Source organism: Cyprinus carpio, chromosome B5 (assembly GCF_018340385.1).
Source record: "Cyprinus carpio isolate SPL01 chromosome B5, ASM1834038v1, whole genome shotgun sequence".
Classification (NCBI taxonomy): domain Eukaryota; kingdom Metazoa; phylum Chordata; class Actinopteri; order Cypriniformes; family Cyprinidae; genus Cyprinus; species Cyprinus carpio.
The window spans coordinates 15,622,882-15,642,802 of NC_056601.1; the positions used below are offsets into that span (position 1 = coordinate 15,622,882).

Consider the following 19,921-nt stretch of genomic DNA (forward strand, 5'->3'; position numbering starts at 1 on the left):
ATAACTAATACTACCTCTACCTTTTGGATTATTGGACCATAACAGGTCTGGAATGAGAATTGTTGATCAATACTATTGATTCAACCCTGTCTATGCTGCAGCCTATAATCTGCAGCCATAGTTACAAAGAGATGGATCTTCAACAGTTAGCAGCACGTAGGTATTTGGGGTCATTTGAGTAAAATTGAAATGGTCTGCCAAAAGGATCGTTCTGTTTGCGAAAGATGGCGAGGGAATTTAAAAAATATCTTGGGGAAGTGCGAAGAATCATGAAGATGAAACATCTGCAGAAGATGCTAAATAAAAAAAAAAAAAATTCTCTAAAAAAAAAAAAGTTTCTTCTCAAAAAAAAAAAACAACTTTCTTTTTTTGAAAACTGAAAATCCTGAATTATGCTCTTGTATGTACAATTGTACAGTTTTTGGTTTTATAATTGAATGTGCTGATCATTTCTTTGCATTTGTTATGCTTCCATGAAGCACTGGGCGGCAAAATCCTTAGTTAAAAACACTGGAAAGATTATCCTGTATCGTGTTTGTGTTATTTTTAAACCAATCCTATTTCAGTGTGTTAATGTTTTATCTCAACAGCTGAAGGAAGACGTATTCCCTCTTTCACACTGATAAATTGCATGGACCAGAGTGTGTCCAATGCATGCTTATATTCTCCATGTGCATGAAATCTCAGTCACACAGACTTCATTTGCAAAATAACACATAATGGTACAAAAATCAAAAGTACTCTAAGAAAACAAAAGAGAGACAGCCAAAAACAGCATTATAAACATTATAAAATTGGGTTATAGAAAATGTAAATATACAGTATATATCACTGGGAATTTGTTAGATATCACATTCATTCATTGTTTTCGCTGTTTTGTCTTAAAATATGAATTTGGGGTTTGTTTAAGCTCCTCCTCTTCAGAATCACCCTTATGACCTTGGACTGTAGAATTGCTCTTCCAGTTGATCTAAAAGGTTAATGTACCCTAACAGGCCTTATTTTTACAACTCGTATTCAAGGTTTGTTTGTTTTTTTTAGGTTCCAGTTGCTGGAATCTAAAAGTTGATCAGAACTGATGTAATTAACATGCTGTTGATTTTTCTTATGCCAGAAATGAATTCAAGAGGGCAGTATCAAGATCCACTATATGTCAAAGTGTTTCATTCAGGAGATACTTTGTATGGTTATGTAATGCAACTAAAATTAGTATTTCTTTAATTTGGCATTGTGGTGTTGAATTAAAGGTCACCAAAATTGCTAACTCACAGGCCTATAATACCTTGAGTCCCCTTGTTTGCATTTCCCTAAAACTTTGAAGCACACTTCCATTTGGAACATATTTGGATATCACAGCGTCTTTTGATAACTGCTAACCTTTCCTGTGAGAAAAATGAAAAGCTTTCTTGAATATCAAAGTGAAAGTCTCTTTTTTTCCTAGAGCTTTTTAGCCCACTCTTTAATGCCAGGCTCAAATCTGAAGTCAGATCTAACCTATTTTTAGAACTTTAATACTCTGCTCTGAGGTTCTGAGTATAACCTTTTAAATGTTCACAAAAGCTGTTCTTGTAGGTCAATTGAAGTTTGAGTCACTGCTGTCAGAAAGTTTTAGTTTTAGTGACCAGCTGTCAAGCTGTGTCATGGGGCCCAAAGTCTTGTTTAAACATTTACATAATGGTCTGTTTTTGCTGAAGTTAATTTTTGACTATGCACACTTTTGTTTCTTGTAAAACTGCAATACAGAAGCAGTTCCTAATTTGAACTCATCTTGAAATCACATTATAACCTGTGGTAAAATATGAGGGACACAGCTCTCATTTTAATTTCTGCTTTAATAGTCCCTGCTTTGCTGACTGACAAAGTAGGAAGAACAGACTTTATTGAATTTCACAGTATTTCACAGGTACACGTATTCTCACTGTGGTAAAAGGAAGGATTCAGCCAGACTCAATATCGTTTCTTGAATATAGACACATAAACTGAGGATTTGTGTTAATAATGTTAAACTAAAGTTTAACAGAATAATAATTGAAATTATGTAATATCTGTTGTGAAACAGGTGGAGAGCTGATGAATAAATGCGCTATAAAAGAAAATACATCGGAAATTATAGCTATGTTAAATAATGTATATAATATTTACATATCCTTATGCAACAAGTGTTCAAAACAATTTGTTTCCAAAAATTTAAAAAAAATTAAGCAGGCAAGAACTATGCCAAAGAAAATGTTTGCCAAGAGCTCAAATCTATTGGAATTCAGAAGTTCAAAGAAATGCAAGTATAAAGTTTAGTTTTTTTTCCCCTGAGGATTTACACAACTGTAAGTCTCATCCATTGTTCATGGATATAAATTCACTGCTTCTTTATATGTGCAAAATATTTGGGTCTCAAGTTTAAGTTTTAAAAAGTATTTTATTCTTTATTCATTTTTCACAGTTATTTACTTTTTGTCCATATATTTGTCCAATATCCCTGCATTTCTGATGCAATTAGTAGAGATTCTCTGAACATGCTTGCATAACTTATTTTCACCTTTAATCCTCCCGCAGGGTCACTGTCCTCTACAGACAAAAGTTCCCCAATGGCACATTCCAGGAGGTCAGTTGTGTGGCAGATGAAATGATCAAGCTTGCAGAAAAATGCTGCAAAGATGATGCCAGCCCTGGCTGCTATGATAAAGGAGTAAGTGGTTGTCCACTATGGTAAAGTCTAGGGGTGTAACTCAGATGGTTCATCACGATACAATATGATATCGATACGATATTTGACGATACCTCAAAAAATGATGTGGTACGATATGATTCAACCCAGGAGTATATCGATATTATGATATTATGTACCTATTATACACAACCAGCTACATTTTTTATTAACTCACAATTGGAACCAAAATATAAAACATGAGCATTTACTTTCTCAAATTTCCATCTTATAACCCAATTGGGACAATCACAACAAAAAAACCCTACACCTTTTTTTTCTTTATAAATAATAATAATAAAGAAAAAGAAATAATTGAAAAAAAATCAACTCACACATGAGATCAGTAATCTTAGGGAAGCTTATGACAGGACAACAATCAGAAATTCTTTCAGGCTTCTGTGCTAAAATAAATAAATATTTAAAATAAAAAAATGAAAAAAGACATTAAACAACAAAAATGAGGCATTCTAGATATAGAAAAAATACATTCATGGAAAAAAAGAAATACAAAGAAATTACAAGAATAAAGCTGTTGAAACAATTTAATTTGAGACTTTTTTGGCTGTTACTATGGGCAGGTTTTTTATGAGTCCGCTTTCACTTTAGGACAAAAAGCAAGCACAAAAAGAAGCGAATGAGAACTCACATATTTGTGAGCTGTCTAAGATGCAGCTGTCTGTATGTGTGCGCACAGAAAACTTTTCACACAGCACTCGACACCCGCCAACTGTCCCAAACGTCTTTTATGCTCACCCTGGACTTTCAGGCAGTCCTTATTATCGAGCCCTGACAGGTGAGTTTAAATAAAAATAGTGTTGCCGGTAATTCATAGACAGACATTGCGTGAAAATGTGGACAGTGTCAAAATAAAAGTACCTATATATACTACATGTATCGATTTTTAAGTGCTCCATCGCTACACACATTTGATCTATGTATCAATCCATATTGATGGATCCCTATCATTACACCCCTAGTAAAGACTTGTTTTGTGGCTGAAAAGAATTTAAAGAAAACCTGGAGGCTTGAGACTGTCCCATAGACTGCCAAGTAAATAACAGTGTTAAGGTCCATAAAAGGTAAGAAAGTCGTCGTCAGAATACTCCATCTGCCATATGTCTGATGCAGATGGAGTATTCTGACGACAACTTTCATACCTTTTATGGACCTTGACATGTTATTTATTTGGCAGTCTATGGGACAGTTTTCATCCAAAATATCTTAAATTGTGTTCCGAAGACGAACAGAGCTTTTACAGGTTTGGAACATCATGAAGGTAAATGATTAATGACAAAATTGTCATTTTGGGCTGGAGTATCCCTTTAAGATCACATATAAATTGAACGTTTGTCATGTTAGCACCATTATAATAAAAATCTGCTGGAGAGACAAAGGGACTGAGAAATTATTTGATTATAATCACCTCCTTATGCTGGTAGATGCTGTAACTACACTAGTTATGATGGCCAAAAGCATGTATTTTTAAAAAAAAAAAAATTTTAAGGCGTGAAATTGTCCTAATATTTTTCGCTCTTTGCTACCTTTGATGAGTGATCAGTCACATAACGAATGTCTTCAGAATTGAGTGCCCCGGGAGGTAAAATGAAATTAACAGTGCTGACTTTAATAAATAATAAAGCACTTTTTGCACTGTAAAAAAACTTTTGTGCCACTGTGTTTAGTTCCAGTGTCTAGAAAGAAAAGTAACAGGAAACACGATAATTGCAGTTATTTGCCTTTGCTTTTGCGTGCATCTGGAGACTTAAAGAAAAGTGGATGACGTTCACAAATGGATGCGCACTTATAAAGCAGCTGTCAAGCTTTATTACCAAATATATTTTATTGACTTCATGAATATGCAAAAGCATGTTAACAAAAAGGGTGGACAAGTGTGACATTGTGAAACCTGAATACCCATTATTAATTGGATTAATTGCTAACCCAAGTGTGAAATGAAACAAAATAACCCATGATTTAAAATGACCCTATATTTAAATGTGCTACGCCTAAGTTAAACGCATTCAAGTGTTTATTTATATCTAAAGGGCTGAGTTGATGATAACTAAACCCATTAAGATACTAAAATCTACCATAAGTTTATACACTCTTTATCAGTTACTTCCAGGCTGTGCTTTCAGAGGCATGGATGTTAAGCTGAACTGGAGCATAATCACATGCTAGATGTAGCACAACATCCTACCTCAAATAGACTCATGCTCACAGTCTAATTACTGTGGAAGTTCTGGAGGTAGTTAACTTAATTACATCCCTAGCACAGCCCATCTTTTCAGAAGTCTTTCACCCTTGATGGTCTTCCCATTGACACATTAGTGCTTTTTATTATGCCTGACTGTATAAATCTCATCTTGCAAAATCTCTCAGGCTCAGTCTTCATCATCAGCTACAGCTAAGCTCATTTCATTACATTTTCATGTGTTCCTGTTGTCAGACTCCTTTTCATTCCATATAAGCACATCAGTGGTGTGTTAGCGAGACCTTTGCAGTGGCTGTCAATTCATATAAGACTGATATGACCAGCGATGGGAGAGAAGCAGTTTAACCATTATTTGGGTTAATGGTTTGTGATTAAGCAATTCTGGTCTCACTAAGGAGAAAAAAATCTAGCTGTCATAATTTATTTATTTTTTAAAATTTTTTTAATGTGAGCAGTGCCACGGTTGTTGGCACACATGGATGTTATGTACAGTATCACCTAAAGATTGTTGCAGACCACGTACACCCTTCATGGCAACAGTGTTCCATGATTGCAGTGGCCTCTTTCAGCAATGCATCCTGCCACACTGCAAAAAATTGTTCAAGAAAGGTTTGAGAAACATGGCAAAGAGTTCAAGGTGTTCCCTTGGCCTCCAAATTCTCCAGATTTCTATCTAGTTGCGCTCCATGGGATGTGCTAGCTAGACCAACAAATCTGATCCATGGAGGCACCACTTCACAACTTTCAAGGATCTGCTGCTAATGTCTTGGTGCCAGATACCTCAGGACACGTTTTCATAAAAACAGAGATATGCTGGAATATACGCTTACTCACGACCCTACAGAGGATAAGTGGTTTGGAGAATGTATTTATTATTTATTTAGATTAATTATCTGTGGCTTTGGTTCCCAGTCCTGGTCCTGGAGAACCCCCACCACTGCACGCTTTTGGTATCTCAATTATCTGACATACACATTTGGGGTCTTGGGGTCTTCACTAATGTGCTGATAGGGAGGCATCTAAAATGTGCAACGTTGGGGGTTCTCCAGGACCAGGATTGGGAACCACTGATCTGTGATATACTGTTGCTTAGATGCAGGCTTTATTTTCAAAGAAAGCCTCTTACGTTAAAAGTACAAATAAAACTCTCCTTTAATTTGTGCTTGGAGATAATAAAATGTATCCTGACTAGAGGCAACTCCAGCTCAACTCCGGAAAGTCCCGTTGCAGGCCCAATCCTTGGCACACTTGTGACACTTTAATGCAAATCAATTATGGTGTTTGTTATTGCTGTTTCATTCATTGTATCATTGTCTTTCCCTGGGGACAGCTTACATTCATTTCATTAAAAAATAATTACTTGAGCAGAATGTCGTTATCTACCTCAACTTGCTGATTGCTCACATTGCATTTGCAGTTTTGAATACAAGGACTGTTTTAATAGGCTTCAGATACTGCAGACTTAAGTTCATAGCACATACGATAGCCATTATGATGTATCCGATTGTCTTAATGACATTAAAGGACCATATAGGCTTATTGAAACTATACTAAATGAGAACTACATCAAAAGTTAAAATCACATCTCCAATCGTGATAAATGGATTTGTAATGAAACATGTTTCATTATAGACTTCACACACTCTAGACAAAATTGTTCATATTTTTTAGTACTGTGGTTTTGTTTTGCCTTTGCATTTGTGTTGTGTGCTTGCTTTTTATTTACATAGCAACATCTTTCCAAGGCTACAGAGATCTCTGAGAAGTCATGCGGAAAGGACTCTCCATTCCCTAAACATCCAGGCATCGAGCAGTGCTGCACACTTCGGGGTCAAGAGAGGAAACTTTGTCTGGCCTCACTATGGTACACTGCAGATGAGCTGCCTTCCCTAACGGAGCCCACAAATGAAGAGATCTGCACCGAGTACACTAAAGACAAGAAGGACTATGCTGTCAGGTGAGATTAGTCCCATTAAGAGTCCTTATCAAGGCAACAATGCTTCAGGCTTATTAGTGGAAATAAAAACAGAAGAAATCATTGTAGCATTCTTGCTCACCCACTGGTCACTTTCTTCTCTCGTTTTCTTTAGCATAAACACATTGCTACTACCAAGTCTTCAGAAATCCTCTATTTGAAAGGCTTTATCTAGCCTTTTTGAAATAAACTTGAAGTTTAAAAGTACTAATTATTCCACCTTACTAGTTTCAACTTTTCACTTCTTTTAAGTAGGCATTTTTTTCTTGATTTGCAGCTGTAAAAGAGTATATTAGAAAATAGTACATGAGTAAAAATGCAACATGCATGTTCTTATACATCACAGTGGTAGAAAAGCATCTCTCACAACTTGGATCTGCAATTTCATCATTTCCTTCTGAATGCATTCAATAGAATGATATATCACAATTACATTACCTCAGAAAAATCATTGGCCATTTAGTTTCTCTGAATAGCCATGATTTTTTCAAAACTGTTTTCCTGTATAGCATATTTTCCATGTCAGTCTAATGAATTATGATAACATCCCCTTGTTAGTGTCGTAAGAAACAAAGATTTCATATTATTCATCGACTTTATCCTTTCAACAACACATTAGTCATAGAAAATTCTGAGACCAGTTTTTTTCATATTTTTTTTTAAATCCTAGTTTAATATAATAAATATGTGTACAAATTGTTTATTTTGACAACTTTTTGTCTGCCAGTCATTTCTAATCAGTTGTAATCTCTAGTCATGATCTCTTTCATAGATGGTTTTCTTCATCATTTTACCACTGAGTGCCACATTTTGGATATTAAACACTTTTCAGAATCTATAGACTTGTATTAAGACCAGTTCACACTCCACCGACAATTGGCCTTTAGATAACTGAGAGCTAGAAGTTTACACAATGAAGTTTCCATACAGTGGTACCACCAAATGTCCTACAAGAATTCCCAGTCCTGATTCCACAAGAGCAGTTCCTATAGCTGCAAATTCTGTGGTGCTTTAGTTTCTTATATGTTTGTGAGTTGTAATAGCCTACTTTCAAACATTTTCAGGATTTCAAGTGTCTTTTTCTCTACTGCTCTAGTTCAATTTAAAATGAATACCACCATGTTTGATTGTGTGTAATTTATCCACAGAGACAATATTATTGTTGCACATATTTTGGTAAATCTTATCCTCCTTTTTTTGCCTAGAAAAGACATTTGGGCTTAATAGTTTGGTGGAAGTGATAACTGCTTTGGACTGGTTTGCCTCGGGGGAGGCCACTTGTTCAGAACTTCTGTTTGAAGTCAATTTAAGTAATAATACAGTATTTTATTTTGGACTTTAATGGCACTTAGAAGGACTTAGTCCTGAAATAAATGAAATAAATAAATAAGATATTGCCACCTCTATCAAAGTGCTAATTGCTTTTTTGGCCGTTATAGTCTCCTCAGACTGTGGTTGCATTAATAGTGAGGGGAGATAAGTACCTTTTGTTCAAGCACTAAAGCAGATTTCTGTATAGCAAATAATTCTATACATCAAAAGGTGCTTTTGTCAAGTTGAACAAAATGAGCAAATGAGTGTGTGTGAGTGTGTGTTTTATCATTTTAACAAAGAAAAATCTAGATGTTTTGAAGTTCAACTCCTTTGGTGCATGGATGGTAATCACTTTTATATAACATGTCATGTAATTAATTATGTTTGTTTTGTTTACATAAAATAGACCTTGTGACTGAAACCCTTTTAGTTCATACATATCTCACTTCTTTTATACCTCTTCTCAACACAGATCTGCATAATGAAGCTAAATTGGTGTCATCATATGAATCATTTTGTTCTAAATAAGCTTTGGGAGCATAACAACAACAGTTTTTCATAATAAAATCTTTTGGTGACTACACACCCCCATCCATGCCTAAACATGACGATTATGTGCTGTTTTCATAGGAATAAAACAAAGAAACACTTTGGTGGCTTTGATTTCTGATTAGAAGTTACTAATAGGGTAACAGAATATGCTGTTCCCTTTATGATTCATGTCTTGGAGGGCTTTGACGTCATATGTTATTATTTTCTTTCCCCTTAGGTATGTGTACGAGTTTGCCCGGAGGCACAGAAACATCCCAGCAGGCTTTGTTCTAAATGCTACTAAGAACAATGTGAGAATAGCAGAGAGATGCTGCCACCCATCTGTCAAAAACTCTTGTTTCCTCCAAGAGGAAGTGTGAAGACATCTCTGATTACACTCTTTGGAAACCCTGGGGTGGCACGACCCCAGTGAGAGGGGTGATGTTGGGTGAATGCATTTAACGCTGATTATATTTTATCACTTTTTCATTTGCAATCACATGCGCACACACAGTAACACACACGCTGCACATCATTCATCCCATAATAGTTATTATTCAGGTAAGACATCTTACAGGACTATGTTATTATTAGAAGTCACAACCAAAGTAACTGGCGCTGAAATGAGGAATGGTGGTCAAAGGGTTACGCAAAAAGCAAATTATAGATATTCTGTTTTGGGGTCCAGAAATTGCTCAGACATGAAACATGCAATGTCTGGTTAAATAGCAGTTGTAAATAGTCATTGTTATGTAGGGGAGACAGAGACCTGTCTTTCACCTCAGACCCCCTGAAAATCTGACATCTGTGATTAACTCATATGCTACTGTTTCTAAAATATGCAATTATATAAAGTTTCATTTATTTAAAAAAAAAAATTTATGTTGAGCAAGGTTTATACTTGTGACCTCTTATACTTAGGTAAGAAATAAACCTCTAAGTAACTAGAAAATACACCTCATCAGCTCCTGCTCAGATAAGGAGCTTGGAATCGTAGAACCAGCACTACAGTTTGAATGAATATGACATGCTATGCCTGTTGCAGTTTCCTGTGTAAGACAAGTTTAACAACCTCCCCTGTCTAAGCACAGAGAGAATACATTTAATATGATGTTTGGCGGCATTAACAATAAATGCTAATTGGTTCAGAAAACTTGACAGATCTAACGGCTCAGTGTAGATCTGATTTTGTTTCATTCTATTACATGCTAATGAAATGTTATAAATTAATGCTTACATTATGTTAACATAATTTGTGATAGCTTTAGTTAAGTACAAATACTGCGTAAAAACAGTAAAATGACCCGAGGGAAAGTAAGTCTTACGTCATCCAGCGGAACAGCTTGCACTTATGACAGTCAGCAGAAGTGAGAAAAAAGTATTAATAGCATTTTTAAATATGGATATTTTTCTTATAAAAAAGCATTGATTCACTACAGGAGGCCTTTATTCACCCCCCGGAGGCATGTTTTATTATGGATGCACGCGCATCAGATGTTCACCCAACGGTCCATGGGCGAGACGTCTGAGGCTGAGACTATTGTTAAGTTGGTTTGAGAAAGCTAACTTACTGATCTACTATCTAAGCTTACTAGTGGTGCTTGCCAAAGGCGAAGCATCACTATTATTATCTCACATACTTATTCTCTTTCTTCTTATTATAGATTCCATACAAACGTTGGCGCATAACTCGTCACGCACTGTTTGCCACAGACCCACAAAAGAGGCGTCTTTTACAAGCGATCAGGTGTACGAAAAATCGGCCAAAAAATCCCATAGACTTTGCATTGCGGCCAAATTTGACTTGTCGTAGCACCAAGCGAGAATTTCGTAGATACATGTGGGTCACCACATTTGAAGAGGCTGTAAAGGTGTGCGAGAACATACTCCACAGTTGGGGGGTGGGCTCATTTTACTCAGGCAACCAATCAAACTCTCAGGATCACTGTGAAGCTATCAAGCCATGCCCTAGCAACCATTTAGAGCACCCTAGCAACTGATCCCATAGACTGCCATTACAAAAGGCCCAGATAGATGTCTTTGGATCACAGTGTCATAGAGACATGGGGGTGGGCTCATTTGACTCAGGACGGCAAACAGCCAATCATGAATAACCTTCACCACTTCCTAGCCACACCCTAGCAACCATTATCAAGCACCCTAGCAAACCAAACCCAAAGAGGCATATCTTCAAATCTGAATGTCATCGAGACATGGGGGTTGGAATATATAATTCATGCTGGCAAATAGCCTTTGCAGTATCATTATTGGCAGCTGCCAAGCCACTCCCTAGCAACCAAATAGAGTACCCTAGCAAACATCAATCAAGTACTAGCCTATATCTTTGCATCAGAATATCGTAGAGACATGGGAGTTGGTTCTTTTGACTCATGTTAGCAATTATGACTCCCAACATGCTACACATGCTAGCAGTAAATAGCTACATGCTAATAGTGCTAAAACATGCAAAAAATTACACGTAGTTTTTAAAACATGATTACACTGTCAAAATGTGCTACCATCATGCTAGCATTGCTCAGCTATCATGCTAAGAACATGCTAAAAACATGGTAACACATGCTAGAAACACCTACCTAAGTGTTAAGACATGCTAATAGCATGCTAACATCATGCTTATGACAGGTTAACTGTATTAGCATAGTGGAAAACATATTAGCATATTTGCTAAAAACCTGCTAAAGACATGTTAATAGTGTTATCCATGTTAGCATCTTGTTTAAAACCTGTTTGCATCATGTTAGCAACATGCTTATCATGCTAACTTCATTTTAACAACATGCTAATCATGTTAACAACATGCTTACAACATGATAATCATGTTTCAAACATTCTAGCAATGTGCTAATCATGCTATAGTCATGCTAGTAACTTGATAACCATGCTATTAATTTGATAATCATTGGAACGTAAGTAATGTGTCAATCATGCTAAGAACATGCTTGTAACTTGCTAATAATGCTAACAACATACTTTTAACATGTTAATCATGCTAGCAACATGCTAGTAATGTGCTAATTATTTTAACAGCATGTTAATCATGCTAGCAATATGCTAGCAACATGTTAGTGAAATGTTAAATCATGCTAACAACAAGCTAATTGATGTAAAATCATGCTAGTGACATGTTAATTAATGCTAGAAATGTATTCCCACTCTGTCCCAAACTTCAGTTTCAACAATTAAAATTAAACTTTTCAAAGTTAATTCAAACCTTCAGACAAGGCTTTCTCAAGCCAGCTTCAAAGTTCGCATGCAAACTTTTCTCAGTTATATGTATTGTCTGAAAAGAACATAAGTACCATATGCCGCCATATACAAGCTAAAGGGTACTTTGCCAGACTGTAATTGGACTAATAATCATCATTGTGTATTGTGTGTCTGCTTTTGGTATCAAATTGCCTAAAGGCTCTAGCACAGTCTATTATGAGGAACAAACTGGATTCCAAGATAATATTGTCAAAACAAAACCTGTGATGGTGGATTCACATGTGCTGTTCATGGAGCTAAAATCTGCTTTCTGCTGCCCACACTGCTTTAAACAACTACTAATTAAATGTCTTTATTTTAGTTGCTGTGTAGGGGGGAAGAGTGCTATTTGTCTAGTTTTGTCTAACAATTTGTCTAAGGGAGCAGAAATATAGGATATAGGATGGAATAAAGTGATTATGAGGATAAGAGTGATTAATACAGTACAGTATAATGATATCATCCAGTTTAAATCAGTTTAATTTATGTAGGTCAAAACCCCAATAATGATTGTAAAAATAAAAGAAAAAAAAAATATGATGATAATCATGCTAATGAACGGTGGTGGTTGATGTGGATTCATTAATATCTTATTACAAACCCTATCTGTTTTCAGAGACTCCAAATGCGAAGCTCCAACATTTTTCTGAGGTTTCTCTCCAATGTTTGCAACAACCAAGTGAATTTGAAATCCTTCAGGTTTGGGTAAATATGCCATGGCTCGCACAGCTTCATAATTTTACAGAATCAGTTTAAGCAAATATTCTGTTATTATCCACCATACAGGATAAGTTATTCAAGTAATGTTTACTACAGAACTTATTTAAAAAAAAAAATCTATAGAAAAAATCTAAAAAAGAAACAGCATCAGCATATGGGTTTAGAATGACATGAGGAAAGGAAAATAAAATTTCTGAAAAATATTACACATGCTTCTTTCCTCTCTACTTCAGTTTTTATTATCTCTACTTTTTTATTAAATCATAATGATGCTTAAAATACCACAAGGGCATGTGATCCAATTTAGAAGCAGCACATTCAAATAAGTCCGGTCCATATATTTGGACACAGGCAAAATTTTTATCATTTTAGCTGCTGACCAAAACATATTCAAGGTACAGTTAAATAAAGTGTACACACTAAGATTTAATTTGAGGGTATTCTAATCAGAATTTGAGTAAAGGTTAAGGTATTACAACTCTTTAATATGTACCTCCCCCTTTTTCAAGGGACCATAAGTAACTGGACAATTGACTCAAAAGCTGTTTCATAGACAGGCGTGGGCTATTCCTTCATTATTTCAACATCAGTTAAGCAGATAAAAGGTCTGGAGTTGATTCTAAGTGTGCCATTTGCATTTGGAAGCTGTTGCTCTGAGCCCACATCATGCAGTCAAAGGATCTCTCCTTGCAAGTGAAACAGACAGTTGTTAGGCTTCAAAAACAAAAGAAATCCATTAGAGAGATAGCAGGAACATTAGGAATGGTCAAATCAACAGTTTGGTATATTCTGAGAAAGAAAAAAAGTATGCACTGGTGAGCTCAGCAACATAAAAAGGCTCGGACATCCACGGAGGATAACAGTGGTGGATAATCAGAGGATCCTCTCCATAGTAAAGATAAACCCTTTCATAACATCCAGCCAAGAGAAGAACACTCTTCAGGAGGTAGGTGTGTCACTGTGAAAGTCTACAATCACGAGAAGACTTCGCAAGAGCAAATACAGAAGGTTCACCACAAGGTGCAAACAAGGCCAGGGTAGACTTTGCCAAAACACATTTAAAAAAAAAGCCAGACCACTTCTGGAAACGCATTCTTTGGACAACTGAAATTGTCCAAACCTGTACCAGAATGACTGGAAGAAAAATGTATGAAGAAAGGCTTGGAACAGCTCATGATCCAAAGCATACAACATCATCTGTGAAACATGGTGGAGCAGTGTGAGGGCATGAGCTTGCATGTCTTCCAGTGGCACTGGGTTACTGGTGTTTATTGATGACGTGACAGAAGCAGCTGGAAGAATACTGAAGTGTATAGGGATATACTGTCTGCCCAGATTTAATCAAATGGAGCAAAGTTGATTGGACGATGCTTCGTAGTACAAATGGACGATGACCCAAAACATACAGCAAAAGCAACCCAGGAGTTTTTGAAGGTAAAAAAAGTGGAATATTCTGCAATGGCCAAGTCACTCTCCTGATCTCAACCCAATTGAGAATGCATTTCACTTGCTGAAGACAAATCTAAAGGCAGAAAGACTGAAGTCAGCTGCAGTAAAGGCCTGGCAAAGCATCACAAAAGAGGAAACCCAGTCTTGCAAATTATTTTTTAATAAAATAATAAAAACATTTTATTTATGATTATATTTATTTGTCCAATTACATTTGAGCCCCTGAAAATGGGGGGACTGTGTATAAAAACGGTTGTAATTCCTAAGCATTTTATGTTATATTTTTGTTCAACCCCTTAAATGAGTCTGCACTATTTTTAATTCTGTTCTGGTGGCATACAGAGCCAAAAAAACAAATATATATTACAAACAAAACTGTAAATTAAATACTAAGCACCCTAAATGCCCCAAATATTTAAATAAATTCATAATCATAGTTACATAGCACAGACTTACATTTCCTTACATATGTAAATTATGTCATATTTAATTGTCTGCATATTATGGAAATCTCCTAGGACTGTCCTTTGAAGAGGCATCAGCCATATCTGGTCGTTTTCAGTCGGGGCTGGAAAAATGCCTTCTAAATACCAAACCCAAAAAAACAAAATAAGAAACAAAAAGAAGGGTCAGGGGAGGAAGGGGTGGGCCGCTCGATGTTGTGTTCAGCAAACCACAATGAGAAGCACAAAGATTCAAATGTCTCTTGGGACAGTTCTTTTGACCAGTGATCCTTCTGGTGGTGCATTTCTTCTGTTCCGCTTCACAAGATGTCTGATGATATGACAAACAAAAATAATGCACTTTTTTTATTTGGTAACTGATGAAAAACATGCAGATACTGGAAGATATAATACTCATGTTTCTAATCTGCCATTTTTTTTCTTTTACTCAGTGGCTCTAGACTTAATTACATGGCCATCCTTTCATGTGCGAGTTCCTTTAGAACAGCCTTTTTATCTGTATCTTCACACTAATACCTGCAGTCAGTCACATGCTTTTATCAAAGCTGCTGTTTCTGTTCATTTATATTGTATCATTATAATTTTTGCCATTCAATTTTAGTGTGAATTTGACAGAGCTCTGATATCATGTGAGTAAAAGGCAAGCTTTCAGAAAGTTCTCTGCGGTGAATCCAAACTGGATGCCATGTCTGAGGACTTCCAGAAGTGCTGCAAGAAACCTGCCCTGGACACCCTGCTCTGCGTGGATGACTTGAAAAGGCAACCCCGTCAGTCTCCAGATGTAGCCAGTCCTGTTTCATCTAAGCTCTGTGAGGAAGCTCAACCACATGGGATTGACAGGTGCTAATTTAATATTCATCCATGCATCTCTTAAAGTAAAGGTCAATCGGAAAAGATATTTCTGTTAGTCGGCTTATTTCATTCTGATTTGCTGAGATCAAGTGCTTTATTGAACAAAAACCCTGCAATCACTGCACCATATGTTGATCTGTCTTAATGTGATGTATATGCTAATTTGATGCTGAGTAATATACAGTAATTGGCATATCACCTTGACCCACTCTGGGAATAGTCAGCCGGTCTCCTTTTCCCAAACGCAATGGAGAGCGTTCCTCTTGATTTTGATCTTTAGCAAGTTGCTTAAAAGGCAAGAGTGCAAATACTCATGAATTATTCACAGAGTGGCTACAAATATGAGCATCTTATCAAAATAACTCTGAATGCTCATTAATGAGAAAAAAGCTTTAAACTTTTGCTAAATTTGCGTTATGATAAGATGCTAATGCTCAGAATGCCTCTTGTGATCAATTTGTCATAGACAGATTCAACCAAATATCTATTTGGGCTGCATGAAGCACTTGAAATCTAGTCTTAACTGTGCAACAAAGCGTTGTTTCACGAGATCACTTTCTCGCCTGATTCTAATATTAATTTTATTCAGTTATCAGAATGAAGGTAAAACATATTCCCACAGCTGGACCTTAAATTTTCCTCACGGGCATGAACATTGATGTGTTTTATCATGTACAAGTCATTGGTGTTTGGTGATGAGTTTTTGGCTCAAGGTCTGCATTTAAAGTCACACCAGAGATGCTCAGCTGGGATTAGGACTTTGCTTTATGCAGACAAGTCAAGTTCTGCCACACTGACTGAATCTATCATTTCTTTTTAAACCTTGCCTTATAGGCATTGTTATGTTAGAACAGAAAAGGGATCTATCCAAAATGCTGCTATAAAATTAGGAGCACACAATGCCCTAGAATATCATTGTATGCTTAAACATTAAGATTTGTACTCATGGAAATTACTTGTTCATTAAAAGGGGGTCTCCCAATACTTTTGGCAATATAGTGTATATTCCTGCAACTAATAGGATCAGATTACGCTTATATTAATATGGATCAGACCCATTTCTCCTCTGTGTAACATTTCAGATCCTATTTTAAATTTTGCTTTGCAGGCTCAGGATCATTTTCCTGCAAATAATGCCTTGAGCACTAACCGTTAGATCAATTTGCCCTCAAAGAAAGATCTAATCATTTCCCTCCCATGGTGGTCAGCTTCAGTTGGCTGTTCTCTGATCAGCACCTCATGCCTTTTGAATTTAGTGAAAATGTAGCCAATATGCACTGCACATGCTGTATGTAGTCACTCGTGTGCCTGGGTGGACAAGAAAGATTGAACTCTTGCTGAAAGGCAGACAGCCGTGCACAGAAACTTATGTTTAATTTATCTTGAATTGTAATTAGATGAGCCACTCAACATGGAATTCAAATGTGTTCTAGCAAGCTCTGCTGAGTTTACCTCAGAGCTTGGTGTCATTAAAGGTGACATTTTCACAGTGCTTTGGGGAGCTAATACCAGGTCATTTGTTGTAGCAAAGTGTGTATGCAAGTGAAATTATAGTGAGACAGGGCGCTCTGTCAGAAATTTGAGAAGAACATACGTTTTCAATAATATTAAAATTAAGGATATTTAAAAGCATAGACTCTCATAAATAACACTTCACAACTGTACACCATATTTTAAAAACATAAAAACATAAAATCGTAATTTTGTGGTGACCAGTATATCAGCCTTTAAATGTATAAATACGTTATTTTAAGCTCTACACTGTGTGAAATAGACTAATGCCAACAAAATTCTGTTTTCAGAAAGCATCTATGACGATTAAATTCCACAATAGATGCATGTCATGCATTTTTAGCAATTGTTTTATTTACTTAATAAAAAATTGTGTTATTGTTCACTGAAGCTATTAAAAATGTAAAACAAATTGTTAATTAAAATTTAATGAAAAACTTGAAATAAAAAAAAATTGAATTGTTGTCTTGGAAACTAATTTAAATAAATAGGTAAAAGTACAAAATTGACAAAACTAAAATAAAAATTCATTTTAGTTCAGTCATATATGTTTTTGTATAGTCCTTCACCATTTTGAAAAATTCAATTCAAAATATATAAATATATATAAATAATACTAAAATAACAATGGCAATATAATATTATTAATAACTCTAAATGATGGCCAGTATAACATTCAGTCTAGTGAAAAGTGTCAATTAAAAGGGTATTCACGAGTTTGCCTGCCCATCCAGTCCTGGTGGTTAATGGTAAACAAACTTGACTTGCTGTCCTTAATGGAGGCTCGAACCCAAGGCTCGACTTGAGCGCAGAGTTTAAGGACTGAATTATTAGGCTCCTCCCAAACCTACATTTGGAACTTCATTTTTAACCTTAATGATGGGGCTGTGGGTTTGGGAAAGCCCCTTCCTATTAAAACTTATATAAACTCTGTCAAAAATAGCATGATAAAGACTACACATTGTTTGAATATTACTTGTTATAAACTAAAGACAAAGCAAATAATTCAAATATTAACAAGAACTTATTGATTCTGTTTTAACCTTTGCTTTTTCTGTAGAAAATTAAAATGTTAAAATATATGAACCTGAAGAGAAACATTTCAAATTCAATACGAAATTCAGCACTGTCCACAATAAATAATGATATATTGATATATAGATATAAGTAAATATATAGAGATATAAATTGGACAGAACCTTCTTATGGACCCCAGTTTTAAAACCCCTGACCTAGTATTACAACAGAAACCTAGGGTGTAGTGACCAGAACCTCCTGTGAAGAATATTTTCAAAACACCTTGAGGTCTTGCAGCCTCCTGCTGGTTAACTGAACGTTTCTGCTCATGGCCTGCCCTCAGAACATGTATTTATAGTAGTGGCCACACAATATAAATAAACTCATGATGTATGGCATAGTAGGGGAATCACAAAATAGCATGTATCCTCCTGAAGTCAATGTATGAATGTGATCAAAAGCATGTTTATGTATGTGTGTGTGTGTGTGTGTGTGTGTGTGTGTGTGTGTGTGTGTGTGTGTGTGTGTGTGTGTGTGTGTGTGTGTGTGTGTGTGTGTGTGTGTGTGTGTGTGTGTGTGTTTCCATACTTGTTTCTAATTGGAGTGAATCATGCCTCCATTTCTCTTCCTGTGCTGACGACCGTTCTCGATCAAATCAAGAATACAGTAACCACCACATGATAACTTTCATCCATTACAGGTACAGTCTCTGGTTCATGACAGTATATCTTAGACTCACAACATCTACTAGGTTCATTACAGGAGAGCTTTGTTTCGTAACAGGTTGATTTGATGCCACATGTTCTGTGCTTAGCTGCAGATTTTCAGTTATTACACAACCAAGCCATTCTTCCGATTTCAAGGGTATTTTTTGTGCTCATTTGACTGTAAGACAGCTCAAAGCCCGGGTAGTCGGCTATTGTGAAAGGCTTCAATCTTTTTGATGCATGTCTAGATGATTTGCAGCACAATGCCTCTCTAAGTGACTTAATTTTGCTGTGAAGATTCATCTCGGTTTTGAGATGGGGATCATATTGTTTGAAGCTCTCAACATAGTTGAGATGCTATGCTGATGGATTCCAAAGTTCTTTTGGCAATAATACAAGATAAATCTTTTTCGAGTAAAATCAAGTTGAGTTAGACAGCATTGCATATAGAGAAAAACAACTTTGATGAAATCCTATTTTAATGCTTTAAGCACCGGAGCTGCAGGAGAACTGATTTTCAAAAACTGGTATCAAAATCTCACAGGTAACCTGATCTAAAGCGTGTCACTGTTTGCTTCATTTAGCCTTTCAGTTTTCCCTTGCAGATCCTCCAATTATCTGCTCGCTCGCTTTTTTTCCACATACAGTAAATGGCAAAGTGCGGAGAGTTGCTGGTGAAAGCATCTAATTGAAGGGTTTAAACTGAATCTGTACCCAGAGAATGAACGTACATTAGCATGCACAAACGCAGCTTGCTCGTCAACTGAGAAAGGGTTGCAAGATTTCAATTAATTTAGAGCGACAGGGTGCTCTTTGTACTCGCTGGGTGCTAACAAAGCCCGAACTGTCTTAACAACGACACGGTACTTTCTCATCTTCTCTCCTGCTGCTTGACTTTGAACATCGACGTTGAACACAAAAGAAGATCATTTAAAGATTGTTGGTGAACAATCAGTTGCTGGTAGCCATTGACTTCCATAGTATTTTTTTCCGTACTATGGAAGTCAATGGCTACCGTCAACTCTCTGGTTACCCACATTTTTTTTTATATCTTCTTTTGTGTTCAACAGAAGAAAGACACTCATACAGGTATGGAACAGCTTGAGGGTGATGAAATGATTCTTCTTTTTTAGGTGAACTATCTCTTTCACTCAGTAATTTGAGCAGATGTCAGATCAGGTTACAGGCTGTTTG

At 36.2% G+C, this 19,921-nt stretch overlaps 1 protein-coding gene across 1 annotated transcript; it reads left to right on the forward strand.

Annotated features, from left to right (window-relative positions):
• The first annotated feature begins 1,687 nt into the window (after positions 1–1,687).
• On the forward strand, positions 1,688–15,493 carry gc (GC vitamin D binding protein). Its single transcript, XM_042724602.1, is given in 8 exon segments — positions 1,688–1,861; positions 2,211–2,275; positions 2,551–2,683; positions 6,665–6,876; positions 8,978–9,113; positions 12,623–12,711; positions 14,665–14,803; positions 15,280–15,493. Coding segments are annotated over 8 exon segments (1,044 nt in total). The 5' UTR covers positions 1,688–1,798; the 3' UTR covers positions 15,487–15,493.
• The last annotated feature ends 4,428 nt before the right edge of the window (positions 15,494–19,921 follow it).